General features: G+C 43.7%; 1 protein-coding gene across 1 annotated transcript in view; it reads left to right on the top strand.

The window, feature by feature from the left end:
* The window catches only part of FLT3 (fms related receptor tyrosine kinase 3), a 101,019-nt gene that overhangs the window by 19,605 nt on the left and 53,474 nt on the right, over positions 1-27,940 (top strand). The window contains exons 2-5 of the mRNA XM_053309596.1: positions 8,937-9,058; positions 13,866-14,071; positions 20,031-20,146; positions 27,343-27,454. Coding sequence (XP_053165571.1) covers positions 8,937-9,058; positions 13,866-14,071; positions 20,031-20,146; positions 27,343-27,454 — 556 coding nt within the window. The remainder of the gene's footprint in view (positions 1-8,936; positions 9,059-13,865; positions 14,072-20,030; positions 20,147-27,342; positions 27,455-27,940) is intronic.

The following is a 27,940-nucleotide window of genomic DNA, read 5'->3' as shown; positions in this document are numbered from 1 at the left end:
ATCATTCCTTATGCCTTGCTCAACCTTGAGAAACTCTGACAAAAATATTGGCTGCCTTCAGACATCATGCCAAACTGGAGGCAAACTCACCTCAGGTTCAACCCCTGTGATGTCCAAATTATCGGAACCACGGTTCCCGGATGCAACCATGATTCCGATTTTGCCTCCAAACCTACGTATGAACTTTTGGTCCGTAGTGAGTTCCACTCACCCACCTGAGGACCTGTTCCCTCCTCTGTTACGACCGTATTGGGAATTCACCCCAAACTGGAGGTAAGGGAGGAAGCTCCTCCCATGGTCTCCCATCCCATTGGTTGGCACGGCTGCCCTTCCAGGGTCAGAGGAAGCCCATGCAGCCAGTCCTGCCCCCTTTGCTGGCTCCCAGACTTCAGATGGTGATCATCTGGGAGAATGCCGGGGGGGGGGGGATGGAGGCGACCTGCAGTTTGCTGTTGTGTCCAAAGGGGGCCATAGAATGTGCGGGGGGGGGGGGCTGTGGGGGGGGCAAGCATGGCTCCAGAAGGGCAACAAGAGTGGGTAAGCACCCTCTCAGAAAAGGTAGCAGCTACCCACCCCAGCTGCCCCCATATCTGTTTCAGAAATCTAACATGTGGGACCATGTTTGCCCACCCAGAAACATACTTTGTCCCTTCTGTGTCCCCCCCCCCCCCTTAAATTTCTGAGAATGTGGACAGGAACATTTTAAGACTCTGAGATGCCTGGGAGAAGAACGTTCATTTGCCCCCATGCCCTACCCCCTGCATTCTTTTCTCTGGCTGACATGCTGCACGTCACACTCATGGTAAAACATAATGTTTGTGCAGTTTCACAAGTGCAAACATTACGCAAATGGAGTTATGCAACAGTGAGGCCATTATATATATGGTGTATAGTGTATTATATATATAGTCCATTTGCATGATTTTGCACAACTGCACAAACATTACATTCTACCATGTGGAAGGAAAAGCAGGATATAAATGTAAAAATAATTAAATTAAATTAAATAACGTTACACAGTGTGTCAGTCACTGCATCCTGTGTCAATGGAATAACCCAAACTACTGAAATAACTCTTGACCTGGTAGTTGTATTTTAACTGGTTAGTTTTACTGCCTTGAATGAAAAAGATCTACCTGATCATTTCAAATACTAAACCATACTTTGGTTGAGGCCCCCTCCATGTGTGGGATCTGGGATAATTTCCCCTCTCCTTCCAAAAAATATCCCTGAGTGTGGGAAGGGAGACTTTCCAGTTCTGAATTTGCTTTTTTGAGAATAAATTTGGGGCTCAAATAAGAATTTATATACTATCTAGTTAAGCTGTACTGAAGTTCATCAAAAGCAAATGCAGGTAGGGTTGCCAGGTCCAGATAGTAAAAGGTGGAAATAGAGAGTGCTTTTCAACAACAACAACAAGTTCTCCAAAAAGTCTCCACTTTGCATACAATTTGCATATGTTTATTGGTATTATATATGCTTGTTTTGATAAATATTGGATAATTTGAGAATAAAGACAGCTCACCGCTGTGAAGCTGATGACCAGGTGAGCTGTATGTCTGCTCAGTCTGCTGTCTGGGTGCAGAGGTCTCAAGACCCCTGTTTCCTAACTGTAAATTCCTTGCCTGGTTAGGTTTACCACACACACAGCCCTCTGTCCTCCCCACGTGTCACCCAGCCTGCTCTTCCCAGCCAGGCCAGGAACTTCTCCTCTTGGCTTGAGGCAAGGTAGCCAGCTAGCGACCAAGCCAGCCTCTTTGCACACTGGCACAGTGGTGCATACACAGTCTCCCACTTGCTTGTTCTTCTCTACTACTGCAAACATTTTAGACTGCTTTTCAGCAGAAGGTTTCACAGTGGTTTTCAAAGAAAGAAAAATCAAGTTGCTCATCTTTTCCCAAAGGGCTCACAATCTAAAAGGAAACGCAAGGTAACACCAGCATCAGCCACTGAAGGGATGCTGTGCTGGGGTGGGGTAGGGCCAGCTGCTCTTCCCATGATACATAGAAGAGATTCGCCACTTCAAAAGGTGCTTTTTTTTACCTTTACACTAATTTTTAAGGTGCCTTTTTAGGGGTAGCTGCTGAGTAAAGTTAGTTAGCCAACTTCTAACTTCTTGTTGTCACCACTACTGCCGCCACCACCACATGAAGCAAGCAAGCTGTACCTGCCGAGTCCACCTGTCTGTGCTCCTGCATCACATGGCTGGGTAACCTGCCACTGAAGCAGAACCTCCCCTCTGGCTTCTCCACTGGATGGATGGTCAGTAGAAAAGGGAAAGAGGCAGAGGAAGAGAAGCTGCTCGTGAGAGCAAAGTGTTCTGAGCCAACAGAATGTTCCAGCTGCTCCCCAGAACTTTGGATACCACAACACACGCCAAAAAAGTTATCTGGTCCTCAAAATAGTCTCTATTCCTCTTAATGGAAAAAAAAGTCATTTCCCCCCCCCAAATTGTCGCATGTCAAAGTCCCTAGTTCACAGCCCTACATGCAGATTATTATTTTACCTGTGGTTGGTTAGTTCCTTGTTCTTACTTCACTTTTTTCTTGTCCCATATATCTCATTTATAGTTAGCATTAGGATGTGGCTATGAAACCACACCAGTGTATGTAACAACAGTCCCTCAGCCAGAAATGGACACAGTGCTAATCCATAAGAACAGCCCTGCTGAATCAGGCCCAAGACACATCTAGTCCAGCATCCTGTTTCCATTCAGTGGCAAACCAGGTGCCTCTGGGAACTCCACAGGCAAGAGGTGAAGGCATGCCCTCTCTCCTGCCATTGCTCCCCTGCAACTGGTATTCAGAGGCATCTCTCCCATGGCAGAAACCTTGCAGGGAGGAAGACACATTAACACCTGCTTCCCAGAGATGGCTGCTGCCCAGTGGTGAGAGCCTGTGTTGCTGTCATCGGCTGTTGTTAGCCTGCCAGCCTGTGTGCCCCCTAACTTGTGGGGCTGTGGCTGCTGTCCTATGGGTGAGTCTGTGTGGGATCGAGGCCAGACAGAGTGAGTCAGCAGTTCCTGAGGATCATCTGCCCAGACTTGCCATCCTTCTGGGCTTATAAAAGGGCTGCTGCCCTGTGGTGGCAGGCCCGCCACCAGTGGGCTTGTCACCAAAGGAGATCACCCCTTTGCGGGAACCACTTTGGGGACAATGAGGGGGAGGGCCAGGTGGTATTATTTTGGCTTCTGTTTTGTTTAAGTAGGTCCTGGATGTTTCAAATGTGTCTTGGTTTGTCTGGGGATGGGGAGACAGGGTGGGTGTCCATTGACTATGGGGGTGGCTATTCCGGTGGGTGGGTGGGGAATAGGAGAAGTAAAGTTGGCAGGTCAGCGAGTTGTTATAGGGGAAGTCAGAAATCTAACAGCTGTTTCCCCTTCCAGCTATCCTGCTAGCTCTTTGACCTTGGGGGGCAGTGCCAACTTCCCACAGACCCTCACCTTGCTCCTCTGTAATGCCTAATCTGTCCAGAATAAGTCAGAAACCATCCATGATTTGGTTCTGGATGAAGAGACAGACCTGGTATGTATGAGAGAGACTTGGCTGGGCAAGGCTGGTGGCCCAGTGTGGTCCCAACTTCTCGCTCCAGGGTACTCTGTTGAAGAGAAGGTGTGGAGATGTGGGTAGGGAGGTGGACTGGCTGTGGTCTATAAGAATAACATTTCTTTGACCAGGATCCCTGTTGAAGTATCTGACCATATTGAATGTGTGTACCTAAGTTTGGGGACCAGGGATAGACTGGGACTTCTGCTGGTGTACTAATCGCCCCACAGCTCAATGGAGTCCCTAACTGAGCTGACAGACTTGGTCTCAGGTTTGGTGTTGGAATCCCCCAGGCTTGTGGTGCTGGGGGACTTCAATGTCCACTTGGGGACCGATCTGTCCAGAGTGGCTAAGGAGTTCATAGTGGCCATGACGAATATAGGCCTATCCCAAGGGGTCTCAGGACCAGCACACATTGCTGGTTACACGCTTGATCTGGTCTTTCACTATGTTCAGCTTGGTGTTCTGTGGGTGGGGTCTCCTGTGATTTGCCCATTGTCATGGACCAACATCTGGTTAGGGTTGGACTCACAGTCACACCCCATCTTTGTAGGGGTGAGGGAACCATTAGAATGGTCTGCCTGAGAAGGTTATAGGATCCAGTAGGGTTCCAAGAAGCCTTGGATGGATTTAGTGTTGGCTCTGCAGGTGATCCTGTTGATGCCCTGGTGGAGAATTGGAACAGCAAATTCACCAGGGCAGTAGACATGATCGTTCCTAAGCGTCCTCTCCGAACCGCTTCAAAATTGGCCCATTGGTATACATAAGAACTACGGGGTGAGTGTGACTCTGTTGGTCCTTTTGGACCTCTCAGTGGCTTTCAGTACTATCAAGCATAGTATCTTTCTGGAGCATCTGAGGGGGTTGGGGGTGGGAGGCACTACTTGGGGATGGGCATTCTCCATTGCTGCCCCAAGGCTTTGGAATCTACTCCCTGCTGAAATAAGAGCCTCCCCATCTCTTACAACTTTTAAAAAGACAGTCAAGACACATTTGTTCACCCAGGCATTTAATTAGATACTATTTTAATACTGTGATTATTTTTAATAGTTTTAACTTTGTTTTAAGTTGTCATATTTTAACCTTTTCACTTGTTTTTATTGTATTGTTGTAAACTGCCCAGAGAACTGCCCAAATATGTTAAATAAATAAATAAATTTTGCCTCTGAGGCTGGAGGTGGTCTGTAGCCATCAGACTAGTAGTCATCGATAGACCCAGAGGCGTATCTAGGGAAAATAGCGCCTAGGGCAAGCATTGAAATTGCGCCCCCTGTCCAAACATCTGACACCCATCTTTCAGATAACTTTACCATAATATCAGCTGAAAAATACAAGTCTGAAGGTCACATACAAGTCACATATCTAAAAATGTGTACAGTGACTTATTTTATATATATATATATATATATATATATATATATATATATATATATATATAATTACCTGTAGCCCCTTTGGGGGGCTTCCTAAAGGCCATGGTTGGGGGTCTGCAAAGGTCCCCCTCCCCCCTGCTGGCCTCTAGGGCCTGACAGGGACCATTTGAGCATGTGCAGTGGCCATTTTTAAAATTATTTATTTTTTTAAAAATGGCAGCTGAAAACAAAATGGCCACCATGCATGCTCAAGTGGCCTCTGTGAGGCCTGGTATGGCCTAGGGCCTCACAGTGGCCATTTGAGCATGTGCGGTGGCCATTTTGTTTTTGGCAGGCTTTTTAAAAAATTAATTTTAAGAAATGGTGCCCCCTTCAAGTGGCGCCCGGGGCACATGCCCTGCCTGCCCAACCCTAGATACGCCCCTGGATAGACCTGTCCTTCATGAATTTGTCTAAGCCCCTTTTAATGCCATCCAGGCTGGTGGCCTTCACCACATCATGTGGCAGATAATTCCATAGATTAATTATGTGCTGTGTGAAAAAGTACTTCCTTTTCTTGATCCTAAACTTGCTGGCAATCAGTTTCATGGGATGGCCCCTGGTTCTAGTGTTTTGAGAGAGGGAGAAAAATTTCTCTCTGTCCACTCTCTCTAGCCCATGCATACTTGTATAAACCTCTACCATATTAATTTTATTTATTTATTTACCTATCTCCCCATAGTCTCCTATTTTCCAAACTAAAAAGCTTCAAATGTTGTAGCCTTACCTCATAAAGAAGATGTTCTAGACCCCTAATAAACTTGGTTTCCATCTTCTTCACCTTTTCCAGTTCCAGTCCCATTACTTAAGAAGTGTGAACCATTTTGAGGAGCTGCAATAGAAAGTCAGCAACTTCCCAGAGGCAACCAAAATAATGACTTTCAGCGCCACAAGAATCCCAGGCAATTACTATTATGGAGCACTGAACATATGATGTCCCCATCTACTGAGTCAGACACTTACTTACTTGTAACACTGATGTACTGCTTTTTTGGTAAAGCAATTAAGGTTTACAGTTTAAAATCATGGAGACATGATGATACCAAGTGGGGGGGGGATGATGGGGAGAAAAGAGGAAGACAAGCAAGGCCCTTATAGTCCAGTGTTGTCTATGCCAACTTTCCAGGGTCTCAGGAGGTGTCTTTTCCAGACCTTCTACCTGATATTTTATGCTAGTGGCTGAACTTGGTACCTTGTACCATAGGAACATGTACCAAGGAACATGTTCCTATGTTCTAACATGTTTGCCTACAAAGTATGTGCTTTATCACTGAGCTCCTTTGGTTCCTTTCCAAGTCTATTTAATACATCAGCAAGGAATAAATTTGCCTTGATTAAATGCCGTCAAGTTGGTGTAGACTTTTAGCGACCACATAGCTAGATTCTCTCCAGGATGATCTGTCTTCAACTTGGCCTTTATGGTCTCTCAGTGCTGCATTCATTGCTGTCATAATCGAGTCCATCCACCTTGCTGCTGGTCGTCCTCTTCTTCTCTTTCCTTCAACTTTCCCCAGCATTATGGACTTCTCAAGGGAGCTGGGTCTTCACATGATGTGTCCGAAGTATGATAGTTTGAATCCTGGTCATTTGTGCCTTGAGTGAAGATTCTGGATTGATTTGTTCTATGATCCATTTGTTTGTTTTCCTGGCTGTCAATGGTATCCTCAAAAGGCCTAAGATCAGAAGCTGAAGTAAAATCTTGCAAAATTTCACAACCTGACAAATTTCATATTGTGATAGGTGTTGGTTCATTCTTGAAATGCAACATTCAAATGTCAGAAATATTTCCCTGCTTGGCTAATTAAAGTGTGTGTGAGAGGGGGGGGGCGCGATTCTGAAGATCAGCAAAAATCGGGCTAGCCTCCGCTAGCCCGATTTTTGCTGATCGCCAGAACCTCTGGGCTCGCAGCCGAGCCCGGTGGTTCTGGAGCGGCAAACCCGCTCTGGAACCCCTGCTAAAAAGCAGGTTTGCGGAGCGAGCGCTCCAGCAAACCTGCTTTTTAGGTTCATGAGTAGCCGCGGTGCAGCTTTGCACCACACCTACTCATGAGTAGACCCCCGACCGGGAGGCGAAAAGCCGCCTCCCGGCTCGGGGGTCTCCCCAGTATGCCCTGCACGCTCACGCAGGGCATACTGGGGCTTGCGGGGGCCACATGGCCCCTGCTCCCCCCACCGGCTCCGTCACAGAGCTGGCCATCGTGTGGGCGGCCGATCCGGCTGCCCAGGGCTCCCTGCCCACTCGTGAGCGGGGAGAGCGGGCTTAGCCCGCTCTTCCCGCTCACTTCCCAAAACCACTTGAAACAGAATTGAAACCACTTGAATTGAAACCACTTGAAACAGAATTCTCTGGACCGGGTCTCACGATCCGTGAGACCCGGTCCAGAGAATTCTGTTTCAAGTGGCTACTGCATGTCTGGTGACAGATAGCATCAAATATTGATTGTTTCATGTCTGATACTGTGACTAACTAGTACTGCATGCCATTCTTCAAATATTGTCAAATATGGACTGCTAATGTGTCAATACTTAAAAATGTTGACGACTACGACTACGTAATCTTTGTGTGTCAAATGATGGTGCTGTACAGTGCATAGCTAGAGAATATTTTCCATCAACATTCACAGAGGACAATGTGAGGATATATATATTTTAAAAACAGCCAATTTCAGCTGCAGCCTAATATCAGTCAGCATAAGAGCCAGGAGCAGCCTATCCCAGGAGGAAGAGGAGCATTTACTACAGGAGTTCTCAGCCTTGGGTCCCCAGATGTTTTTGGAATACAACTCTCATTATCCCCAGCCACAATGGCCTCAGGATACATTACTTTTATAGCTAATTCCCTCATAAACACAAAACAATCTATGTACTTTTAACTAAGGCTTTATCCAGAAAACAACTCCCTTTTCTCCTTCTCCTTTCCCTCCCTTTTCTTTCTGACTCCACCCCACACGCTCTCTACAGGATCCCCACTGGAACAAACTTCTAATTGGCAAAGCATAAAAGATTGTTAGAGAGAATACAACAAACACTCCTAAGGTTTTAGTTGACTAGTCCGCATCAGCTCTTAGGATAAGATTATTAATACTGATAGACTTTGCCACTATTATCTATCTGTCTTTATATATAAGTCATATCCGTGGCTAATCCCATGTGTGGCAGCTCTCGCAAGAGTTCAGAGAGCTGCCAGATAGCCACAGGAGGGGTGGGGAAAAGAAAATGGTGGTGGTGATGGCAGCCAGCCAGAAAGTGGCAGCAGCAGGCGGGTGGGAGGAGAAGCTGGTGGGTGGGAGAGAGAAGAAGCCGGCCGGCCAGCCAGAACTTTCAGTACTGTCGACAATGACTGGCGACAGCTCTCCAAGGTTTCAGACATGAGTCCTTCCCAGCTCGACCTGGTGATGCCAGAGATTCAACCCGGAACCTTCTGCATGCAAGCAGATGCTCTACCACTGAGCTACGGCCCCCTTAAAGGAAACTTCTTACAGCAGACAATGCACACATGTAGTCACTCATCCAAATGCAAACCAAGACAAACCCTGCTTAGCAAAGGGGAGAGTTTACGCTCGCTACTGTAAGACTGGTTTAATCCCTGGAAGGGAAGAGGAAAATCAGGGTGGCTTCACAACTCCCTTCCTTCCTTGGTCTGAGGCCCAAAACGGGAAAATAAGGTGGGACTGGGGCATGCTGAGTAGAGTGGGTTGTTAATAGGAATTTTGTTGTTGATTGTTGTCTGTCATATTTGTGGGGAACATATGCACAATTTCAGGACTGTGGAGAAGATCATATAAGCAGCCAATTGTGTTTATTCATGTCATTCCATTGTGTTCAAAAGTCAAAATTATAAGTAAATACACAGGTGGATATGTCATTCCACTATCCGTGCAAAACATGTGACATTGCATTGCAATTCTCACTATGATCCTTAATTTCCTGACATTGCTCTATTTCTCTATTCTTTGCATGAATTTCTTTATTTTTGCAGCTCTAATTCTTACAGTGGCGTCCACGGCTGTGATTACCCTGAATACATCAAAGATTACTTGCCTTTTAATCAAGCAAAATGGTAACATTTCAAGATCATCAGAATCCTCAGCTTCTGATGAGGTAAAAAGATATACTCCCATTAGAACCTGCCCATTCTTTAAGATCAGCATGTGAGGCCCTGCTCTGGGGTAGGGATGTGCGAAACGTTTCGGATACAAAATGTTTTGTACAAAATGTTTTGTTTTGACTACAAAACACCCATTTTCCAGATCCAAAAGTTTTGTATACAAAACAAAACGTTCCTGTTTCGGCTACAAAACGTTTTGTTGTTTCAGACCTCCATTTTGTAGTGATCTCTGAGTCAGTCTCCATTTTGTGTTTGACATCTCTTTGAATTTCCCACCCTTCTAGCCTTCTGATCGGTGACCTAAATCATGGGCTGACCTGCTGACAATTCCCTCCTTGTTACCCATTGGCTCTTTTGCTTCTTGCCACTCTTTACTGACCCCACATTGGCCAGGGAAAGGGTTGCTAACCCATAGGGTGCTGGGTTCTTTTGTTTCTGTGGTGTTCTGAGTGTAGATTCTCTGGTAGCATATGAGAGTGGATTCTTGTTCTTCACTTAAAATCTCATATGCTACCAGAGAATCTACAATGAATACCTCAGAAACACAAAACCCAGTACCCCAAGGGCTTGTGGGTATGGAAGTGGTTGGCACCCTATGTGGACTACACAACCCCTCGCTCTGGAAAACCCCAGTGCCCCCCAAGTGGAATTATGGGGCTGCTGAAACCTCCATTATTCCCTATGGGAGAAATCTTAAAAGACACGTAAACTTCAACAATTCACAAAAGATCAGCCCTTTGCCCAATGGAGAGGAGAACTGGTCTTGTGGCTGAGCATGACTTGTCTCCATTGCTAAGCAGGATCTGCCGTGGTTGCATATGAATGGGAGACTTGATGTGTGAGCACTGCAAAATATTCCCCTCAGGGGATGAAGCTGCTCTGGGAAGAGCAGAAGGTTTCAAGTTCCCTCCCTGGCTTCTCCAAGATAGGGCTGAGAGAGATTCCTGCCTGCAACCTTGGAGAAGCTGCTGCTAGTCTGTGAAGACAATACTGAGCTAGATAGACCAATGGTCTGACTCAGTATATGGCAGTTTCCTATGTTCCTAATTCTTTTGAGATAATTCTGGAAGTTTCCTTGCCCCCATTGGGCACTACCACCCACCACACTCTGCTCTAGGTCATCCCTTTCCCCTTGATTTGAAGCGATACATTTGCTGGAATCCCCATTATTCCCTATGGGGAAATTCTTAAAGATGTGTAAACTATAAAATATTCACAAAAAATCAGCCCTTTGCCTAATTCCTTTGAAATTTGGGTGGTAGCTTCCACCCATTGGACAGTACCACCACCACCCACTCTTTTTGCCCTGGGACCCTTTTTAAAAATCCAAATCGATTCGGATTAGGATTTGGAAAATTTGGCTACAAAACAAAACAGGGCTAATTCGGATTCAGAAAATTTGGGTACAAAACAAAATGGGGGTGTTTCAATTCGGATACAAATCGAAACAAGAAAATTCCAAAATGCACACCCCTACTCTGGGGGCTGCCAACATCAGAGGTAAGCCAGGTGGCAACTGGAGACAGGGCCTCTTTGTTAATGACACCCCAGCTGTGGAATAGTCGTCCCAAAGACACCCGGCCCGTTTACAGCTTTTTGGTGCCAGGTAAAGGCAATTTTATTCTCCCACCCTGTTAATGGAAGATTGATTTTATTCTTGCTGCTTCTCTGCTTTCAGTTATTATGTTATTCAGTTATTAGTACTGCCTATGATGTTGTTTTACTGTTTTGTGATTCGCAATGTTTTATTCTTCTAATTGAATGTCCATTGTTGAATCTTAAACATTTTATTAACTGCATGAAAGCTTTTGCTTAAGTGGGGTGCAGGTGAAAATCTTTATATAAATGAATCACAATGAATCTATAAATGAATGCATGAATAAAAATACTGGATAAGCAGCAATATATAACAGTTTCAATATACCTTATAACTTTGCTATGTAAACTGCTTTCAGAGTTCTTTTGCTGAAAAGCAATATAATATATTCATCATAATAGTAAGAATAATCATAATAGCTGACGATCAGGGAAATTACTCATAATAGTCCCACTGAAATTAAAAGGACAAATTATGCACTGCTTTGAGTAGTTTTTCTCATCATGTCCGCTAATACTGTAATATTACACATAAAAACAGTAACAATAAAAATATCTCAATTTAAGATATAATGTAACTTTAATGTTAGCCTTCTGAAATAAAATGTTGAATTTTGCCACCTGGCAGGAGGTAAGGTTCATTCTTTTGGTTTCCTTAACAACGTTAGTGTTCTCACTCAGAATGCCCTTTAAAATATATATTTTGGACTGCTCTGCTTCCTGATATTTCATGCCACCAAAATGGCTGTAGTTCGTAAGTATTTTGCGGCTTTTGCTATGTTTGCACCAACATTGAGCTTTGGGGAAGTATTGTATTTAACTTATTTCCTTATTCCAACTCTGTCTGTGGCTTCTGTTCTTCTCCAACTAGGCAAAGTTTTAAAAGAAGCAAGATGTAACACCCAGCTCTACTGCTTCTGTCTGTCCTCGCAGAGTAGGGGAGGCCCTTGAGATTAATACACTCCCCTCCCCCCGCAGCATCACCACCATGGAGTCCCTAGCGCTACAACCTGCTCAGAGGAAACCTCATCCTCCAAGACATCAGTTCTGTGTTCAGGCTGACATTTTTTATCTTCACCTCCTGTTTACTTATCACATAGGATCCCGAGGGTGGGAGTGACACAGCTTTCTTTTTGCACTTCCCCTCATGCCTCTGAAGAAGAAGAGAGAACAGGCTGGGCATCCAGAAGGGGGGCAAGGGGCAATACCTTGGGTTGAACCATCCTCATTGAATTTAATGGGGCTTATTCCCGGGTAAGTGGAAGATTGCAGTTTTGCCCTCTCCTGGAAAAAGTCCTGTGGATGCCCATGGCCCATCTTTACTTTTTGTCCCAGGGCCCACTCCAACCTTGCTTGACCCTTTCTGGTGTAGCTTGTCAGGCAGAGGTGAGACCTTTTCTTCATAACTATTAGCAGTAAAGGAACTCTGTTTGCTTTTGTATTTTGCCCCACAAAATTTGGCTCTTTTGCTTCTTGTCTGTCTCTGTCCATCTCTCTTTTTGCAAAATTGTTTTTAAAATGGTGGTGATAGTACTCATGTCACTCACCTTAGGTCAGGGTGTACTTATGGGTCCTGATTCACCAATTGAAGATCAATGCACTAGGCCAAGCGTTCTCAAATTTCAACTCCCATAATTCCCAGCCAGCATGGCCATTGTGCCTGGGAATTATGGGAGTTGCAGTCCAACAACATCTGGGGACCCAAATTTAAGAACCCCTGAACTAGGCTAAACATGAGACTGTAACCAATTATAATTTGGTATGGAAGGACCTTCCATACCCTTCCTATGTATGGAAGATCCCAGAAGAGGCCCATCTGTTCAATGGCCATTTTTTCATCCAGTTTACTCTTATGACAACCCTATGGATGAAGACTTAAGAGCACTTTGACCAGAAAACTATAGAAATCTTATTTTAGATATGTGCATTAGATCAAACATACTGGATGAACTTATATTAGAACTGAAAAGTTTAGGCTGCCTTCTGCTGAGTCACATTGTCTTCTGCTGAATTGTATCATTAGGTCATGTGGTTCAGCCTTATCTAATCTGATTAGCAGCGGTTCTTCAAGATTTCACACAGACATGGTTCCAGCTCTACTACCTTTTAAGTGAAGATGCCATTGCCAGTGACAGAACTTGTGTCTGGGTCTAGTGGGGTGAGGCAGCAAGGCAGGGGCAAGATACCGTGGAGACAAGAAGAGTTCAGAAAGGATGCTGTTGCACTAGCAAAGTCAGGTTTGAATGCAGGGTTTTAATGGGAGCTATGAACTCAGGTTCCTGAAGCTCTGAGGTCAGGCCTTACTCAAGGCAAGCTTCAAAGTGGGCCTTCCCCTCCTCCCAAGTAAACCAGCTGAGAATACAGGAGAGCACTTTGGCTCTGGTGCTGCAGCTTGGTTCTGGTTTGTCATTGGCTCTGCTCCTCGGGTCCCAGGGTGATGGCAGGGTTTCCAGGGAAAGGCATGGTTCCCACTGGGCCCTCAGAACTCCAGGTTTCCTCCATCTGTAGGAGGGACGACAAACTCTGGCTGCTCAGGATCTGTTGGATCTGGGGTGGGGGCTTCTTCCAAGACCAGGGGACTTGGTTGGGGCTTGCTCCTCCTTCATTGAGAGGGTCTCCTGAAGGTCTGAGTCTCAGTAGGTCCTGACAACTGAGTACCTACTTTCTGACTGTAAAGCATGTACTCTAGCATTTATTTATTTATTATTATTTCTAATTTATTTAACATATTTGTATACCACCCAAAACACAAGTCACTGGGCAGTTTACAACAAAATAATAAAAATAACACATTAAAAAGGTTAAAACATTACAACTATTTAAAATGTAAAAGGTTAAAACTATTAAAAATTAAACAATTAAAACGGTATCTAATTCTGGGTGAACAAATGTGTCTTGACTGCCTTTTAAAAAGTTGTAGGAGATAAGGGGGCTCTTATTTCAGCAGGAAGCGTGTTCCAAAGCCTTGGGGCAGCAATGGAGAAGGCCTGTCCCTGAGTAGCGACCAGATGAGCTGTTTGTTTTTTATGTGGGTGAAACTCAATGACCTATTTTGTGAATGGAATATTAAAACTGGTATCCAAGTTTTTTTAACATGAGCTTGGGTACCTCTTCTAAAGATAAGTCCATAAACGTATAAGAAGAGAGAGAGAGAAATGTAAATAGTGCTATGAGGTAAAGTATACTTCCCTCCCTACAATGCAGAACCAAGATAATGCTGAAGACCTTGGATGTTACATGAATTCTGAAAGTCCTGGGAATATCTATGAAGCAGCAAGACCCATTGATGTTGATGTACTTGAAAATATTGAAATAAAAGTAATAATAAATATATCAGAAAGCATCATCTGTCTTTGGGTGTTTAAAGAGATCCAGGTTGACTGTAAATCCTATCTGGACTCAGAGAATCGGTAAGTAAAGAAACTGACTGAATTGTTTTTTTAGAATTCTCCTGTGATTCAGGAAAGCGCTTAAGACATATGCACATCTGGTTGAGGACTATTCAAGTAATCAGAACTTTCCTTTCTACTCCTGAAGAAGCGAATCACCTTGCAACTCAACATCACATTGCCTCTTCTGTCGTGAAAACTGCTAAGATAAAAACTATAAGTAAAGTAGCCTCACCTTGCTTTCTGTTGCTTCTCCCTTCATAGGTGCTGTATTATTAGCGACATTTTTTTTAAATGTAATTATTCTTCTGGGTGGGGGGATATGTTTGAGTTTAATTATCAAAAGGGAGACTTTAGGCCCAGGCCCCAAATCATTAAAGTACCTAACTACTCTCCTGTCCCTCACATACTTACATATCTCTTCTGTAAAATACGGCTTTAATTTTTTTAATTTAGCAATTTAATTAACATCGTTTAAGACAAAGCTATGTCTTTAAGCATACATTTAAATTTGACAGAGATGAGGCCTACTTCTGTTCTATAGATAGAGATAATTTCCTAAATAAGAGCATATGTAATACAAGCAGTTACATATTAGTAATATGTTAAAACCATCACACATACGGTAGAACTGAATTGTAGGAGATGCCAGGAGGGAGGCTATGTTGAATCACAAGACTATAAGACACGAGGCTCATTGATACAACTGCCTTAGGGTTGGAGGAGTGCCTGGCCAGGCTACCTTTTGTACCTTGTATGCCTGGAGGTTTTTCACACATGGCACTATGCCTTGGGGTATCTGAAGTGTGAATTTGCTTTGCAGCAGATTTGAGGCATTTTAATTTGAGGGATGAGATGGACCATTCCCATAGGCATCAGCACCTCCTTCCGCATAGCCATCAGCACCTCCATCAACACCTTTGGAGAAAGCAGAAGAAGCCCCAGAGTTTTTCTCAAAAGCTGCTGGAAATAGAGGATTTTTTTACCCCGGACATAACTTGGGCTAAGCCAAAATTCATAGCCTCCCTTTGGAGAAAAACAAAGCCCTGTCTGCCCTGGTCCCTGATAGCCCGCAGGGAGATCAGGTTAAATCCATTGAAAATGTAGACTGGCACACTTTAATCAGGAGTGGATTCGGTGGTGTGGGGGGACCTGTCTGTAAAACCTCCTGGCTTTTTGTCCATCCTCAGTAAAATGCTGGGGCTGAAATCTGGGTAGAGTGGGATTGTATACAATCACACTTTCTGCCTCAGGCCTTGATGTTTGAGTGCACATGACTGATGGGGAGCATGCACAGCTATCATACCCTGTCCAGGCAATGTTCCTACCCTAACGGCAGTTGTGTGAATGAGCCTACTCATTCTGATCTTTCCAGAGGCACAAAGGTGAGGACACTCAGCTGTGAATACATACACATACAGGAGAACTTCGGTATTCATGGATCCAGCATCCATGGTTTCGCATATCCGTGGTTGGGTAATGGACACCCAACCTTGGTATATGTGGGGGGAAACCAGCAAAAAGGGGGTTAAACTGGTGTATCCATGGGCCAGGGGTGCAGGAGCCATTTCATGGTTCATTTACTTTAAAAAACCTACAAAAAATCTGGGAAAGGGTTAAAAACCCAGACAAATTCTGACTTCAGGGAGGCATTTCTGGATCACTGGAGGCCCACAGAGCATGGTAGGGCACTTCATTTTGCCCTTTTAACCTATTTTCGCTCCATATGGGGGGGCAGTTTTCAGGCCTCTGGGAACCTAACCCTCATGATCCCATTGCCCCAATGACTCAGGATTCACAGTTTCCATATCATTGCAGAGACTGGAACCCCTCTGAATATCGAGGTTCTCCTGTACAGCTCAATCTGCTCACCTTGCAACTTCCAGTAATCTGCTCCTGGCTACCAATTTCCCTTCTCTTCCTCCTCCTGTGATGAGATAACAGCCACCACAATTTGAGCTGGAGGCAGTTTTAAAGGCACTCAGTGCAGGAGAGCCCACCTGGAACTGTCCACAGAATTGATTAGTGAAGATAACCAATACAGATAGGATTTTGCTCGGTTGCATTATTAGGATGATGATAAATGAAGTCTTGACCACAAGTTCTGCTTGCTTATTTGGTTACAGATTTGGTCTGCTTCCCTTTACTTATGAACTTTCAAAAACTGAAGCCTTATTATTATTATTTCTTGTTTACACAGTCAGACAGGTGTTATTGACTGGTTTGTTTTATCCAGACATCGAGTCCTTCCCAAGGACCTGGGATGGCTGAATTTTATTGTCAATGTTGTTACTGTTGTTATAGATATCATCGCAAAATATAGGCTGTTCCCAGTAAAGTTGCTTTTTGTAACTGGCTGATGGTGATTTCTGTGGCCCCTATGGTGTTGAGGTGCTCTTCAAATTGTTTTGGAATTGCACCTAGGGTGCCAGTTACCACTGGGATTATTTTGGTCTTTTTCTGCCACAGCCTTTCAATTTCAATTTGTAGATCTTTGTATTTGGTTATTTTTTCTATTTCTTTTTCTTCTATTCTGCTATCCCCTGGTATTGCTATGTCGATTATTTTCACTTGTTTTTCTTTCTTCTTGACTACAGTGATATCTGGTGTACTGTGTGGCAGATGTTTGTCTGTTTGTAGTCGGAAGTCCCATCATATTTTTACATCTTCATTTTCAACAACTTTTTCAATTTTATGGTCCCACCCATTTTTGGATACAGGTAGCTTGTATTTTTTGCAGATGTTCCAATGTATCATCCCTGCTACCTTATCATGCCTTTGTTTGTAGTCAGTCTGTGTGATCTTTTTACAACAGCTGATTAGGTGGTCCACTGTTTCATCTGCTTCTTTACAAAGGCGGCACTTGCTGTTTGTTGTTGACTTTTCGACTTTTGCTCTTATTGCATTTTTTTTTAGTGCCTGTTCTTGTACAGCCAGTATTAAACCCTCTGTTTCTTTCTTCAAGTGACCATTCTTAAGCCATTGTCAGGTCTTGGTGATGTCTGATTTTCCACTTATATTGTGCAAATATTGACCATGCAGGGGCTTATTTTTCCATTTTTCTGCTCAGTTCTTGACTTGTTCTTTCTTGTAGACATGCTTTGTTTCATTGGTGTTGAATAGTTTCTCGTTATTGACCATTTGAAGTGCATCTTCTTCACTGTCCTTGATATATTCTTCAAGGCCTCTTTTCTCCTCCTCTACGGTTTGATGGACTTGCAGCATTCCTCTTCCACCTGAGCTGCAAGAGAGGTAGAGCATATCTACTTCACTGTGGGGGTGCAGAGCATGATTGATAGTCATGATTTTCCTGGTCTTACGATCTAGCGTCTCTAGCTCTTCCTGGGTCCAGTCTATTATTCCTGCAGTGTATCTGATAACAGGTATAGCCCAGGTGTTTATGGCTTGTATGGTGTTCCTGCCATTGAGTTTGGACTTGAGGATTTTTCTAACTCTCCTGATATATTCACTTCCAATTTTTCTTTTAACTTCAGTGTGTGCAATGTTATCAGCCTGGAGAATGCCCAAGTATTTGTAAGGTTCTTTCTCTTCCAGGTTCTTGATCTTGCTTCCATTGGGCAGTTCTATTCCTTCTGTTTTTCTTATTTTCCCTCTGTTCATGATTAATGCAGCACACTTGTCTAGTCCAAACTCCATTGCTATATTGCTACTGAATATACGGACAGTGTTTAGCAGTGATTCGATTTCTGACTGGGACTTTCCATACAACTTCAGATTGTCCACGTACAGCAGATGGTTGATTTTACTTGATGTTTTAGATGCTTGGTATCCGAGGCCTGTTTTCTTTAGTATATGTGAAAGTGCAGTCATGGCGATTACAAACAACAGAGGGGATAGTAAGTCCCCTTGGAAAAATACCTCTTCTAATGCTAACCTGTCCAAGTGTCTCACCATTGATTGTTAACTGTGTACTCCACATGCTCACTGCTTTTTAAATAAATATCTGAATGTTTTTGCTGACACCAGTTGTTTCTAAACATTTTAGTATCCATGTGTGAGGCAATGAGTCAAAGGCTTTCTTGTAGTCAATCCATGCAACACTTAGATTTGTTTTTCTTCTCTTGCAATTTTCTAAAGTCATTTTGTCATTCAGCAGCTGGTCTTTTGTGCCTCTGGTGTTTGGACAATTTCCTTTCTGTTTAGCTGGAAGCTGTTTGTTAGTTAATAAGTGTTGCATTACTTCATCTGCTGTTATTCCAGTTAATAATTTGAACATGGTTGGCAGGCAGGTTATCGGTCTGTAATTACTTGGAAGTGCACCTTTTGCTGGGTCTTTCATTATGAGATGAGTTTTCCCAGTTGTTAGCCATTGTTCAATAACACCTCCTTGCAAAATGTGATTGAACTGTTTTGATAGTTGTTTATGAAGGCTTGTTAGGTGTTTAAGCCAAACTGCCCTGAGCCGTTTTTGGAAGGGTGGTATAGAATTCGAATGAATGAATGAAAAGCCATGCATTTCATCGTCGCATGGTGCAGTCCAATTTTTAATTTTCTTTGCTCTTTCACTTATTAATTCTGGTGTTATTATTAGATCTTGCATTTGTTGGTTACATTTTTCGACCTCTTTCACCCAGCCTGCTTTTTTATTATAATCTATTGGATTGTCCCATAATTTCCTCCAGAATTGCACTATTTCTTCTTTATTTGGTGTTTCTATGTTTCTTGCAGTTTCTCCTTCTATGCTTTGGTACAAACGTCTCTGATTCGACTGGAATTGGAGATTCTGCCTGTGTTGTGTAATTCTGGCTTCGTATCTGCTAATCTTCTTTGACACTGCTGTTATTTGCTGCTTTATTATTTCCAGGACTTCTCTAATTCTCCTTGAATCTAGGTGGTATTTTTGGATCAGATACTGTTTGGTGTTTTCATTCTTCAGCTTCTTGTCTTTCATATCTTTCAATTTACTAGCATCTGATCTAAGCCTGGCGATTTTATTTTCTAATCTAATCTTCCATTTAGGTGATGTACTACTTTCTTTTTTTACAGGTCCACTGATCTTATATCTGAGCTCTTGTGTTGTTATTGTTGCTGCACTGTACATTAGTTGGTTTGTTTCTTGCAAATTATTGGTTGTTATTTCTGCAAGTCCAGCATTGACATCTTTTAATGCCTGAGCAAGTTGTTTTTTGGCAACTGTTTTTAGCGCTGGAAGTCGAACCCTGGTGGTTGTTTGGTTCATGTGCTCAGTTATTTTTTGCTTTAGTTCTTGTTGCTTTTCTGTTAAACAGCATTTGAGGTGAGGTTTTCTGAATTTGATTTTGAAACAGTTCAGCAACAGTGGCATCCTCTATTTCCAACACATCCTCCACCTGCGCCTGAGCAACTTCTTCAGTTGGTAGTAATTCTTCTTCCATATCTTGAGCCTGTGTTGCTCTTTGCAGTTCTTCGAGCTCAACTTCTGTGAATACTTGATTTCTTTCATTATTATTATTATTATTATTATTATTATTATTATTATTATTATTAAACACAGTCAGACAGGTGTTATTGACTGGTTTGTTTTATCCAGACATCGAGTCCTTCCCAAGGACCTGGGATGCCAGAATTTTATTGTCAATGTTGTTGCTGTTGTTATAGATATCGTCGCAGAATATAGGCTGTTCCCAGCAAAGTTGTTTTTTGTAATTGGCTGATGGTGATTTCTGTGGCCCCTATGGTGTTGAGGTGCTCTTCATGGTCTTTTGGAACTGCACCCAGGGTGCCAATTACCACTGGGATTATTTTGGTCTTTTTCTGCCACAGCCTTTCAATTTCAATTTGTAGATCTTTGTATTTGGTGATTTTTTTCTATTTCTTTTTCTTCTATTCTGCTATCCCCTGGTATTGCTATGTCGATTATTTTAACTTGTTTTTCTTTCTTCTCAACTACAGTGATATCTGGTGTATTGTGTGGCAGATGTTTGTCTGTTTTATTAATAACAACAACAACAACAATAATAATAATATTTTGTCTTTACAGGCATGTCGTTTCAGTGGAGTTTCCAAAGATCAGATATATGCATGCTGGAAAGCACAGGCTGTCAATTAAAATGGAAACTAGTAACTACACTGTAACATTTACATTTAACATAAGAAGTAAGTATGACAGTGGACGCAGAGGGTCAATCTGATCTCAACTCAAAGTGGGATGGTAGGATAGCAGCAAACTTATTTATGACAAGTTTTAAAGTGGCAAAGCATTATGGATTCCAACCCCAAGGAATTTCCCTTTTCCCTATTTGAATGTCCTCCCTTTCTTTCCATTCTGGTATTGTGTATTGTGTGCTATTTTCCCTATAGGAGCATAGTATACTGCCTTGTACTGAGTCAGACCATCGATCCATCTAGTTCAGTATTGTCTACACTGACTGGCAGTGACTCTCCAAGGTTTCAGGCAGGAGTCTCTCCCAGCCTTACCTGGAGATGCCAGGAAGTGAACCTGGAACCTTCTGCATGCAAGTAGATGTTCTACTACTGAGCTATGGCCTCATCCCCTAAGGGGAATATCTAACAGCAGACAGCACTCACATGTATTTATTATTTATTTGATTTATTATACCGCCCCTCCAAAAATGGCTCAGGGTGGTTTACAGTCACCCATCCGTAGTCACCCATCCAAATGCAAACCAAGGTAAACCTTGCTTAGCAAATGGGTCTATTTATGCTCACTACTGCAAGACCAGCTCTCCACTTCAGGCTATGCATTTCAAGTGTGGGTACATCAGCCTTCATAGAGCAACACTTTGAAGTGCTTTGAATCATTCATTTTTAAAGTTGACCTGATTTTTAAAATATCAATTTGATATGTTGGTGCTATGGCTCATCCAATTAACATCTTACTTTTAAAAGAGAACCACCTGATGCTCTCTCATTTCTTATTCCTTTGTGTAAAGGGCCAGATGGGGGAATTAAATAAATATGTATATATGTTTGCTCTTTCTGAGAAATAGTAAGGGAGCCAGCTAATTAGGCAGGAGGATTTATTGGCTATCCCTAAGGACAAATGGTGCTTGCTTGTACACCCTTAATTAAAAAGACAGTTCCCCAAAACCATCTCTTCCCTAATTTTCTGAGATTGAGGAGGGACCAAAATCTACTTTTAAGTTTCTAGGTCAAACACTCAGAAGCTTCCTTTCTCATATGCTGCATTTTTTCCCTTAAGTGAAATTTTCTTGTCAACATAGCTTCAGAACTTCCCCTGCTGAACATCATTTACAGGGTAATCATTAAAAATATATAATGAACATGAAACTACCAAAAACTACTCCTTTTATTAAAAAATAAAGTCTTTATACTAACATAAACTGGGGCCTGATGGATCAGGCTAAAGGTTTATCTAGTCCAGCAGCCTGTACCTAGGGGTGTGCACAAAACCAGTTTGCCCAGTTCAGTTTGAATTCGAACTGGGTTTGAACCGGGGGTGGTGGGGTGGGTTGGTTCGGTTTTGGTTTTGCTCGAACCCCCCTTTGGTTCAGTTCAAATTTGAACCTGGTTCAAACTGGTTTGAACTGGTTTGAGCCTCCAAAACTGGGTTGGGTGGTAAGCACCCATGGGTGTCAGCTACCACCCAAAGCAATTGGACACTCCTATGAATTTTAATGAATTTTTGAATTTTTAATTATTATTGCCCATTATTTCCTATGTGGAGTACCTAGGGGCCAAAAACTGGGGTGGGTGGTAGGCACCCATGGGTGCCTACCACCTACCAAACCCCAAGGCAATTGGGTGCTCCTACTATTAATGGTGAATTTCCTTTTAAAAAATTCCCCATAGGGAACAATGGGGATTTGGGGCAGCCCCAAACCTCACCTTTGGGGGTGGCGGCAGGGCACCCCAAAGTGGGTCTGGGGGCACAGCAGGGCTGGCCTCAACTCCCCCAAGCCACCCCAAATTGATAGGATTGATTGTTCTTTATTTATGAATTTTTTAATATTGTTTGTTAAAACTCCAATAGGAACTAGTGGTGGGAACTGGGTCACTGGGTGAAAGTTCACTGGGTGAACCCCCCCCCCCTTTTGTGCCCCTAGCAGGCCACCCTAACACCCAGGCCAGGTCACCTACCAAAAGCAACTAAGATGACACAAACCACCCACTTGAAAGCAAACTAAAAAGCCACTGCCTACTGCCAGCCACCACAGAAGCAGACCTGCTCTCCTCCTGCATCATGCACAGCTGAAAAAGTCAAGAAGGGGACCAATCCAAACAAAACCACAGACTAGCTACACCAACACCACAGCACACAGCCAGCCACAACCAACAAGACCTAACTAGGATGATGCAAGGCAGTAGTAGCCAACCCGTGATGCAACTACAAGAAACAAGGGAGGGCATATAGGCAATAACACACTAACTAGAAGGAACTACTACCACATAGTGCACCTGAAGGTCAGGAGAACTTACAGTAACACTCACCTGCTGCTAGTTCTTTCTAGTCTGCTCTTCTCTTTGTGTGTGCAGTACATGCCTTTTGCCTTGGGGAAAGAAACGCCATAGATTGTGTCTGGTACACCACATCTTTGCTCTAGGAGTCACACACAGGTCCCAGACAGGTGTTGGCACCAGCACATGCGTGTTTGTGCTTGGAGTTGTGTGTGGTGCGTGCTGCTAGCTAGAAGAGGAGAAGGAGGGGGGAGGGGGGAGGGGGTCTCAGAAAAAATTAAAGGGAGATGAAGGTCTAGCTCTCAGAGTAGGTCTGAGCGCACACACACACACACACACACACACACACACACACACACACACACTGTGCTTTTGTTGGAGACCATTTCTCATCAACTTGCCAGACCAGTGCATACATGTCAGTGTGTTTGTGTGTGTGCATGTCAGCAGAAACAAATGAGAGGGAAGAGAGGGAAGCTCAAAAAATTAAAGGGATGGAAAGTCCGGCTCAGAGGCGGGTCAGTTGAGGCCACACACGATGCAGTGTGGCGGGAGACCACTTACTCATCATGGCCGGTGCATGTGTGTCTGGTTTGTGTGCGTGTCAGCAGAACCAAACTGAGAGGGAAGAGGAGGGGAGAGGCAGCTGGCAAGGCACTGGTATGCAAATGTGTTAAATAAATAGATAGATAGAAAATAGATAGGTGGGTAGGTGGGTGGAAGGAAGATGGAGGGATGGATAGGATAGATGGATGGAGGAAGAAAAAACACTGACACAGCATCCACACAGACATACACAATGGAAAAAGCCTCCATCCATGCATGTGTGTGTGTGCGCGCACGCACACACACACACACACAACTTTCTTTCTAACTAGACAAGTGCAAATACTGAAATATTTACAATCATCATAATAGTTTGAGTTTGGGGCATAGTCCCACTGTCCCAGTGCCCTGCCCTCCCCACAAAGAACTCATTTTAAAAAATCGCTATGTTGCCAACAATTGGAATGAATGATATAAATCAAGCTTTTCATCAGTTCATCATCAACAATCATTTCAACTATCAATCAATATCTATGTAAATTCATCTATTCAGTATGCCAATCTTCATTTTTTTGCATTTGTATTTTGAAAAATCAAATTTTGGGGGGCATATTTACATATTTACAACACGTGTAGGCCGCCGGCGCTGGTGCCTAGGCTAGTATGGGTGTGTGGTTTTGTGTGTGCCGTGCCCACGACGGCCCCCCGAATGCTGTCAGGTGGGAGAACTAGGGGCTTGTGGTCAGCATTGGGTTTCTTAAGTGGGCATGGTGTATCAGTTGGCAAGTCACAGCATGTGGGCATGCTGCGACTTGGTTGGCACATCTGTCATGTCAGCAGAAGGTGGAAGGGGGGAGGGGAGGGATGAGCAGAGGCTACGCCAGGCAGGTGACCAACCATGGGCCAATCACTCGCCCAGCTCAACCTGCAGCTCGGGGTAGCCCAGCAAGGGGAAATTGATCTTGAGGAAGACCAACTGCTCGACTATCCCAGTGTCCAATCGGGACTGAGCAAGTGTTACCACATCCCCGGCACGTGAAAACACCAGCTCGCTCTGGACAGTAGTTGGCAGGCAGGAGAGGAGGCACACAGCAATCACTCCCATGTCCGGCCAGACTTGGCGACGGGTCGTCCAGAACTGCACATGGTCCATCGTGGTGTCTTCCTCCACAGGCTCCTCCAAGTACTGGGCAATCAGGAAAAGTCACCATGTGGTCTACACGGGTCACCATGCAGTCTTTGCGGGCCACAGACCCATCTCTCTATGCCCCTAATAATTGAATCATCCACTATTAGGACTGAATCACCCATTATTATGTCATATGTCGCAGTGAAATTGTTTATCCTCTATAAGTAATTGAACAGAGAAACAAGAGTTTGAACAAAAACATAGGCTGAGAAAACAATAAACAAACTAACAGTCTCTTATGCAGAGAGAAGGAGAACCTCTCAGTTTGAATTCAGGACAGCAAGAGCGGAGGAGACAAACAAACACAGTGACTCCAGCCCCCAACCAGTACACACACACATTCAAATACATACAAGCATGCTCCACACAAAGAACTAAGACAATGTCCACGGCAAAATCCCAACATCCCCCTTCTAATTATCTCGTTCTTGAATTACGAGTCCCACATTTTGTTTTATGGTGTGATGCAATATTTTCCTTTCCTGATTGCAGCAATTTATCTGTCTCTGAATCTGGCATGCCTTCAATTTTGTACCAATCTGTAGGTTCTGGCATTTTCTCTTCTCTGGCTGCCAGTGACAATCTTTTAGGCGGAATCCGTTTATTAATTCTGCTTGAACATCTCATTTCTTGTCCCATCTCAATCTCGCCTTCTCAATTAGACCTCTCTGATTCCATCTCAATCTCCCATTCTTGACTGAGAATAGACTATGATTAGACTATTAGAATAGACTATGATTAGACTATGACTAAGAATAGACTGTGATTATATCATAGTCTATGATTATTTGTTCATTATGTTGCTGTGGTTGCTGTTCAGCCTCTTCACTTGTTAGAATATCCAGGTCACAGACAGATATCACATTGGCATTTGACTTTTGCCTCTCATCAAAATATGCAAAACTATGCAGTTTAACATTCTCTGTGACAGGATCAAGTATTCTGTAGCCTTATGTGATGACTCCCATGGGGGCTGTGGAGGAGGATTCTTCAGATGAAGACCCAGAACAGGGGGCGCAGGCTGAAACTCCGGCCAGCTCAACAGAGCCAGGGCTGACAGGCTTGCAGGCCCCTCTGCCTCTTTCCTCCTGATGAAGCCTCCAAGGCCACTGAAGGCGAGGTGCCTGTCCCAGATCCATGACAGCGACGTTTGGCCAGAGTACAGGCTCAGAGGAAGGAATGCTATAGGTCAGAAAGGCTAGCCAGAAGGAACAGGTGTCCCAGCTCTGGCCCAGCCATGTCTTCTTGACAAGACCCAGCTGCAGTGATGGGTCGGGCTCTCAGCACTCTGCCTATTTAGAGCAGCCTGGAAGCTGGGGTCTGTGCTGGAAACAATGTCCATAGTGACCAGCCCTACCATAAGCAACCTTGACTCTGTTTCGTATGTACCCCTGATCCTGTGGACTTCCCAGTTTAGACCTCTGGTAATGTTTGTGACTCTCCAGTCGTCTGTCCTCTGGTGTTGACTCCTGTCTATGTCTGGTTTTCCATTCCTGTCTCTCCTTTCTGGCTCTCCTTTCCCCTCCGAAAAGAGTGGTCTTTGCAGCTGCTGGGCAGTCGGCCAAGGCAGGTCATTACACCTTAGCTATTCCGTGCATAACCTGTGAATATTATTTGTTTGTTTGTTTGTTTGTCCAATTTATATACTGCCCTTCCAAAAATTGCTCAGGGTGGTTTTAGTGGTGTGCACGGAACCATGCGGCGCGGTCCGGCACTGAGGGGGGGCGGTCTACCTTTAAGGGCGGGGGGGGGGGGTAGAACATACCCCTTGTGACCAGACATTTCAACTCAGACAACCATAGTCTCAGCAATATGGAAATATTTCCTGTTGAGCAACATGCACATTGTGAGATACTGAACAAATGAGACAATTTTTTGATATACTCAAGACCTTCACGCCTCATGGACTGAACTTGGAGGACAATACAAAAAACCCCCTATCTTATGTCATAAGGACATAAGGACAGCCCTGCTGGATCAGGCCCAAGGCCCATCTTGTCCAGCAACCAGATGCCTCTAGGAAGCCCACAGGCAAGAGGTGAGGGCATGCCCTCTCTCCTGCTGTTGCTCTCCTGCAACTGGTATTTAGAGGCATCTTAGAGGCACGACGCTGGAGGTGGCCTATAGCCACCAGACTAGTAGCCATTAAGAGACTGGTCCTCCATGAATTTCTCTAAGCCCCTTTTAAAGCCATCCAAGCTAGTGGCCATCCCCACATCCTGTGGCAGAGAATTCCATAGATTGATTATGTGCTGTGTGAAAAAGTACTTCCTTTTGTTGGTCCTAAATTTCGCAGCCTTCAGTTTCATGGGATGACCTAGTCTTGTGAGAGAGGGAGAAAAATTCCACCTACAACATCTCTCCATCATTATTTTATTGTCACCTGGAACTCTCCTAACACAGCATTCTTTATCAGACATCTGGTGAGCTGTATGTGTTCACACAACCTTTTAAATAAATCCATCTCTTGATGGTGAAGGCATAAGCTAAATCCTGCAACTAAAATTTGGTTTCTTCAATCTCTGTTGTCAGTCATATTTTGTTTTATATATATATATATATATATATATATATATATATATATATATATATATTCACAAGCACACACATGATCGGTCTAACATACTGTATTTAGATTTGTTTTAAATATTAAGCCATAGGATGCCTTCTGTATGTGATGTGATGTGGTTGATAAAAGCCAAGTAAGTTTTTATGTGTTTGTACCTATTACTTTATCACTCAGCAACAACCCGCCCCCCCCCCCAGGGATGTAGAATATTACTTAAGGTCTTGAGCAACTCATCATTTTTCAACCTAGTCTAGCGGACAGGGTAGTTGTATGCATATCATCTGCTCTGAGAGAATTAGAGGAAGAGCAGGCTATAATTGCAACAAATGCATACAGTAAATTGTCACTGCGGTCCACCTCTAAGTGCGGAAGATGCTGCCGTCACCACACATTGAATGTGCCTAACTAATCGTGACTGCAAGATCTGAAACCATGTTCATGACCATTTTGTGAAAGCCACTACAATTCCTACAGTATCTCAGCATATACTTTGTCTAAAAGTTTTATTTACAGAAAGGTGGTTAATAATTTTTGAATATCTCAAACTATGATGCCAAGTAAAGTGCATACATCAATAAGTAAATAAGCAATATGTGTTGTGTTTAATAGGAAGCCCAAGAAAGCCATATTTTATAGCAAATGAACATTCAAAAACTGTAACCTGTATGTCAGAAGGGCACCCTGAACCAACTCTCAAATGGTCCTGTATATCTGAGCAAAGGTATGTTGCCTATTTTGTCACCTTTGCTGCTTTATTACTTGCATTTCATATGTACCTTGTAGCATCTTCCTATTGAGAGAGGAAGGCACACGGACCTCAAATTGCAGTAACTGACATGCTGTATGTGGGGAAGATTTCAAAAGATCTGGATTCAGTGAAATATTCTTAAACAGAGGGCAGTTCACATTTGAGGCAGGAAACATGCTTGCTATATGCAAACCAGTGGCTGACATGCTGTGCAGTATTTTGGAATGCTCTGCACCAGGACTGCTGCAGATGTGCAGGCAGCCTCCGTGCTGTTAAGAATGAATGGTTGCACAAGCAGGGATACTGCAGATGTTCACATTCATTGCAATGGGAATAATTATGGCAGCGCTGCTTGCACAACCTCTCTTTCTTGTCAGGGCTTCCTGCACATCCACAGTAGCCCTGGCACAGAGTGCTCCAGTGCCAGAATGCTGTGCATTATGTTGGCCGGTATTTGCA

Source organism: Hemicordylus capensis, chromosome 3, assembly GCF_027244095.1.
Source record: "Hemicordylus capensis ecotype Gifberg chromosome 3, rHemCap1.1.pri, whole genome shotgun sequence".
NCBI classification, from domain to species: domain Eukaryota; kingdom Metazoa; phylum Chordata; class Lepidosauria; order Squamata; family Cordylidae; genus Hemicordylus; species Hemicordylus capensis.
The sequence above is the reverse complement of the archived record's forward strand: the minus strand, read 5'-3'. Positions and strand labels throughout refer to the sequence as shown.